The sequence below is a fragment of the Ceratina calcarata genome, unplaced genomic scaffold (assembly GCF_001652005.2).
Source record: "Ceratina calcarata isolate Rehan_Ccalc_2016 unplaced genomic scaffold, ASM165200v1 scaffold514.2, whole genome shotgun sequence".
NCBI classification, from domain to species: domain Eukaryota; kingdom Metazoa; phylum Arthropoda; class Insecta; order Hymenoptera; family Apidae; genus Ceratina; species Ceratina calcarata.
The window spans coordinates 16,361-22,802 of record NW_017175971.1 but is presented as its reverse complement, the minus strand read 5'-3'; the positions used below and the strand labels follow the sequence as shown (position 1 = coordinate 22,802).

Here is a 6,442-nt window from a genome sequence, read left to right as displayed (position 1 = left end):
TGATTGTATATCAAACGAAGATAAAATATATTATTTTATTCTTGTTTTGTGTTTAGTTCATTTTATCTACAGTTTAATAAGTTTTAGAGGAATGGAAGATTCATGGGTAATGAAATGTATGAAGGTCTAGAGGATTGAATGATTAAATATATTCAAGTCCTATTCTTTGGCCGATGAAGGTAGAATTATAGTAAATTCTGTAAGTAAACTAAGCTTTCTGACATCACGCAGAAAATTAAGTTGTTTGGTCGAATATTAAAACAGTTATTCCATATTGAAGTATGTCTGAATGTCAGTGGGAATCACTGCATGAATTATATGCGTATGGAATCTTTTCTTCAACGAAATAGGCATCTTAAAAAAAGTCTGTATCAGTAGTAACATCGCGTTGATATAAGGCAGTACATATTTCCGTGGATGACTGTAAATTATATGATTAACAAATTATCTCGATAAAAAGATGTAAGAATCTATGTAATAAATATATGGTAAAAATCTCTAGCGTGTGCAGATTCGATTAATCCTATTTTTTTTACATGACCTATGTATACCGTGCACGTAGTGACTATGTTATTGCATAAGAGTCGGTGTAATGTGATCATTTAAAATAGTACTGAACGTGAAATGTAATAAATAACAATGGAGGTACAATAATAACACGACATATCTACGTCTCACTCTCTAAAAGATATAGCTTATTCTATCAGGTACTGTGTTGGGTTTTTCCTTTCTGTCATGGTAACATGCACCAGTCTGGAATATGTTTGTCTCTTTCACATTTCTCTTTTTTTTGTCTTCTTTTTTGCTTTTGTATGATGTAGTTAACTTTAAATATCTTGTACAATGTAAGATTTATCTTCATTGCGCGAACAGGAAAAAGTGTATAGACTATGTACATCCAATCGTTAAATTCACATAATTCATAGAATTTATACATGTTTTACAATTTTCTCGACCCTTTCGAAACGTCATCCTACACGAGACAATTTGTAACTTTTCCTATTCTCCGTATTCCTATTCTTCGTATGTTTCAGTTGTGTATAATACAAATTTATAAAACATGATATACAAAAAAGGTCCTGTTATTTCGATTATTCTTTTAAAGAATGTTCGACGACATCCCCTATTTTCATCGTAGAATAAATGTTCATCAAAAACTTGTAATGCTACCTAAAAGTTATAAAGTTCGCAATAAAAGGAAAGCTTAGTCTATATTTTCATTACGTAAAATCTGATTAGTATTTTTCTTAATTCCTTAGAATCTAGAAATCTTGTTAATTTAAATTTAGTTAATAGAAAACATGGAATGGAATGATCAGTACTATTGCCCTTTTCGTAAGCAATATATATCGTGAAATAAATTAGGCCATATCCTCGTAACTTGGATATTTAAAAATTTTCTGTTCCGTTCGGTGAAGGAATGCATTTATTACTTTTTCACTATTTTCTATGTATGCGATATTTTATGAATATGTTAAGAATATTTTTACTATCTCTGGTTATTACTTGCTTAATTTTTAGCTTTACGTTCTTCTGCCTTACGATAGTCGTCATGTCTCTGTCCACAGACGACACGAGCAAGCTATCTAATGCAGTACTGTATTAAGTATCGTTTGCATGGGTTCTGTGCCACAGTATTATCTCGCATAGAATCAAGTATGACAATGACTGAATTCCTTGCCGAACTGCTGGCGCGTGGGAATACTGTGTTGTCAATAGTAATAACTCGTACTTCAAACGTTATGTACAGATAATAAGAACGTGCAACTCCGATGCACTTTCGACAAAACTATTACTTACGTTAATTCTGTACGTAATTAGTATTTTTCACTTACAAGTTACTTCTTGTTATGTTAAAATTGGAAAATGTAGTAACGTGCATTGCTTCTAATTTCCTTGAGAACTCCGTCCGTTTTTAATTTGTATATGTACACACACGTGGCTATGTACATTTGTATGTATACACGTTCGGAGTGAAACGCGAGTTGTATGAAAACTTTTGCATCCTACCTGTTGCGACGTAAACATGGGAGGAGAACGTGAACACATGAGAAATTCTGTCGTCCAGTGTTGTTCAGTTCATCCGTTTGGTCCGAGCGCCGGAACAGGTATACACATCGATTTTGGCAGAGGCGTGTCTCCGTCGGGACACCCGCAATTGTTATTTAAACTGCTGCTGCTGTCGCCTAAAGTACAATTGACTACAGTCAACTGCGTCCCATCTAGATCTGACTCCGGCTCTTCTTTTTCCGTGCTCGAGACGACGCTCTCCATCGTTTTATACGCTTGAGAATTTTTCGCCGTTTGAATATCTTTTGGTTCACCGTTCACTTCCCAAGACGGCAGCAACGGCTCCTTCGCACAAGCCTCGACGATTCCGTTCGATTTCCCGCCCTGCAAAAATTTATCCTCATGATCATCTATTTATTGAAGTTACAAACTAGACGGATGTCATAGAGGCAAGATACATTCTTTTCTTCCCGCTTTGAACCCGCTTCCCGATTCATTTAACAACAAAATTATCTTCAAATAGTAAACGTGGCTAGAAGGAGCAGATTTCATAAATATCGTCGACTTATTGTTACATTCTGATATACAGCTAGTAACAACGAAATTGAGCCAGCTACGTGCGTGTGTTAGTTTCCCCTAGGGGAACAAAATTGAAAACAAGTAATAAGTATACATCTTATTTTTTCGATGCTTGATCTGACATCGGTAATGTTGGGTTTTATTATAATTTTGACGCGTCAAAATAAAAAGAATTTTAATGTAGGTGGTGGTAATGTGCGTACGTTAACATTATTTTTATTTTGACGCGTCAAAATTATGTTAAAATCCAACAATATCAATGCGAGATCGAGTATCGAAAAAATAAGATGTTGACTTCTTATTCGTTTTGAATTTTGTCCCCCTAGTGGAGACTAACACATGCACGTAGCTGGCTCAATCTCGTTATTACTAGCTTAGCTGGCTCAATCTCGTTGTTACTAGCTTAGCTGGCTCAATTTCGTTGTTACTAGCTGTACCAACAGCGAACTCGCTATCGATTTTTATCAGAACTTTTTTATAAAACATTTGCAGGCCAATGTGTATATAACATTTTTTGCTTATTTTTATTCATAGAACATGTTGATGCAGTTTGATCGTTTAATTCGGGCACATCCCCTACATGCTAGCATATTTTTATACAGGGTGTCCCAGAAAAAGTGTTAGAGTCGAAAAGGAGTGATTTTGGAGGTGTTTCTGAACAAAAATTTACTTTGGTAAAATGCAAAGTGAGCCATGGTTTTTGAATTATTATCGAAAAACACTGACCAATGAGAGCACGCGTAGGGTCCGTGCCCAGCCACAGGTAGGTTGGCTCGGATCGTGACGCACGGCTGTTGCATAGCGCGGGCACTACACACGCTCTTATTGGTCAGTGTTTTTCGTAAATAATTCAAAAACCATGCCTCACTTCGCATTTTGGCAAAGAAAATTATTGTTCAGAAACACTTACCGAATCCCCTCTCTTCGGCTCTAACACTTTTTCTGGAACACCCTGTATACATACTTTCGTGTCCGAATGCGGATTAGTCGAGATGGGAGACGCAGGGCAGAGAACAGCTAGCTCGATTTCATTAGTCACCCTCACACTCGTTTGCTGACTCACTGACGTAGACGATTGTTCCGTGCAACATTTATTCCCATTTCGTAACGAACGACCTTTCGTAGTCTGCGCGTGTTCTCTGAGAATGCGAGCACTTTCACATTTCCTTCGACAATACATACTGCACAGGCAGATTGTAATGAATCCAATGCTTATGCTCACGCCAAGAATCACACCTGGTGTAAAATTAAATACAGTTGAATTGTATGTTACATTTTGCCGCCTCCTCTATTAACTCAGGTAAATCTCACATACCAAGACTTTGATCTGGTTTGGTATGTTGCGGCGGCTTTTGTTCGTCCGGTGGATTCGGTACCTTCGGTGGACCGCCACCAGTGATTGTAATTATAGGATCCGATGGTTTGCCATAACCGGCTTTTGTCGTAGCCTGTACCATCACGAAATATGGCTTTCCTGGCGTTAAACTAGGCAAAGTAGCCGACGTCTTGTTACCAGGCACCGTAACATTTTTCCACGTTGTAGCGGAATCCATCAAATCCATCGTATATATGACAACATAATTTTGTATTACACCATTTACGTTGCTCGGTTCCTTCCACGCGATTCGTACTTTAGTATTATTCACTAAAAACCATTGGACTTCTTCTACCTTTCCCGGAACTGAAATTAGTTATTAAATGAACGACATATCTTTTAATTTCTTTCAATCGCAACGTATTCCTTTACTCACTGTCTTCGTTTGTATAACATTCTACAGATTCACTGTAAAAGCTGCTTTGGTTTGTGTTATTCTTGATAGCTTTCACTTTGAATTGGTATAGCGTGAACGGTTTAAGTTTATCGATATACGCCGTGGTATCATTTCTAAAAAGTGAAATATGTCGGATATTACAAGAATAAGATATTACAAAAATAATAAAATAATTAAAGTTTAATCACAGTGACTTCCATTAACATTCGGACACACCGAAATAGAATTTTTTTAATATTGGATGAAACAATTTGATTTCCTATGGAATGTTAGGAGATCTGATTTATTACGTGTATATATTGAACAAAAATTATATTCGTCAAAATCTCGAGGAAAAAAGAAAAAATTTATATTAGAATTTCCAATAAAATTGATTTTGAAACGTCTCGTTTATAGATTTAAGTTATATGCATGTATAAAGTTTCAAATATTTTGTTACAGTTCATTATTTAAATAGTCTCTAATAAGGAATATTCCGTAAATTTTTGTTGGCTTATTATTCTCAGAGATTTAATACGAATTTAGCTGATTATCCGAATATTAATTCGAGTCATTATATACTGAAGAATTATAATTTGTACTACGTACACTAAGAAACATTTAGGACCGTCTTGATTCACGATATGAAGCGCGTGATAGCATAATTGGAAAGAGTTCATTTCGTGTACAGCATTCAAAGACCATGTCACATTTATGGCAGTAGGTGAGACAGGAATCGCTTCCAATCCCATTGCTACATTTTCTGATTAACAAACAAAACAGTTAACGAGAAATATTATATTCAAATTTTAATAAAGTTTAGACATTCGTGATAAACTTACTCGAATCAGGTTGAATAGGTTCTATTTGTTTCGTTAAACAACCTGTTGTTTCATCAGACTTTATCATACATAAACCGATTGTATAAGAAACATTTACATCTAAGTAAAGATAAACATACATCTTTAATTATTTTTATAATAAAAGAATACGAAGGTACAATGCTGTATACTTACCAAGATTGGTAAATACATATTCGGTAACATTTTTTGGTAGAAAAATAGTTAATAATTTATGTCCATTTTGATTTTCACAATAAATTTGCCAACGATCGAAGTCTGTTCTAATTATGTCATTTTCTTTAACATTTATTTGCCATTTTACCTGAAACGAAATTTTAGTAGCGCAAGTGGATTCGTTTGAAGGAAACAAGAGAAATATACCAACCTTTACAACTGAAGCGTTTACTATCAACACTTGTACATCCACGACATTTTTTATAACAAATTGATTAGGGTCGGCAGATGGCAAGGTCAGGGTAGTCCATTCTAATTGTGATTCACTCACATTAGGCCAACCTTGCTTTGTTTTCGCTAGCACTCGTAAATCGTATTGTGCCCCGGGTATCAAATCTTTAAGTACACGGATATATAAAACAATTTTCAAATACTTACAATCAGCTCACCATTCCAAAGTAATGAAATACAAAGCACGCATACCAGAAAGTTCGTAGGATTCGATGGTAGCTGGTAAATGAAGAACCCGAGATGAAGGATGATCATGTACTCTGTACTGCAATTTATATTGTACCACCACACCACGAGACTCCTTTTTAGTCAGTGGCTCCCATGATACATTCAACCTTGTACTACTAAGTATATTCACTTTTACTTTGGGTGCACCTTTAGGAACTAAATGAAGAATTCGAAATATAATCATCTCCAATTGTTATCCAAAGATGTTAAGGGAGTTCTATACGTCACTAGTCGAAACGATGTATAATTTAAATTTGTTCGACTTCCTTTGTACAAGCACTAGATCTGGCAAAATTATGTAGGATCCGTACCTTCTCCATATGTCGCTAAGGCATCGCAAGACAACAGAACCAATGTCGCAATTTTTATTATATCGTATAGACAAAAATATGTAGAAAGAGGCTTTAAGTAAGAAACACCAGGCAAACTCCTTGCTATTTAGATTCATCCAGTCCAACGCCTGTCCGACCAAATTCCAATGAAACCCTGAGTACCAATTTGCATTTATCAAATATTTCTGATCGCTATTAGAATTCTTTCATTCTCTCCCTGAGAGAAATGTATAAT

General features: G+C 35.4%; 2 protein-coding genes across 2 annotated transcripts in view; both read right to left on the bottom strand.

The window, feature by feature from the left end:
• Positions 1-2,084, bottom strand: part of put (activin A receptor type 2 punt) — a 17,571-nt gene extending 15,487 nt beyond the window's left edge. The window contains exon 1 of the mRNA XM_026816383.1: positions 2,011-2,084. The gene's annotated coding sequence lies outside the window, so the exon portion shown is untranslated. The remainder of the gene's footprint in view (positions 1-2,010) is intronic.
• LOC108628292 (protogenin) overlaps positions 331-6,442 on the bottom strand; it is a 14,371-nt gene continuing 8,259 nt past the window's right edge. Inside the window, exons 14-19 of the mRNA XM_018030124.2 lie at positions 5,183-5,281; positions 4,950-5,103; positions 4,341-4,474; positions 3,905-4,270; positions 3,554-3,825; positions 331-2,394 (exon numbers count right to left, since the gene is read on the bottom strand). Of these exons, the coding sequence (XP_017885613.1) occupies positions 2,080-2,394; positions 3,554-3,825; positions 3,905-4,270; positions 4,341-4,474; positions 4,950-5,103; positions 5,183-5,281 (1,340 nt within the window). The 3' untranslated portion in view covers positions 331-2,079. The remainder of the gene's footprint in view (positions 2,395-3,553; positions 3,826-3,904; positions 4,271-4,340; positions 4,475-4,949; positions 5,104-5,182; positions 5,282-6,442) is intronic.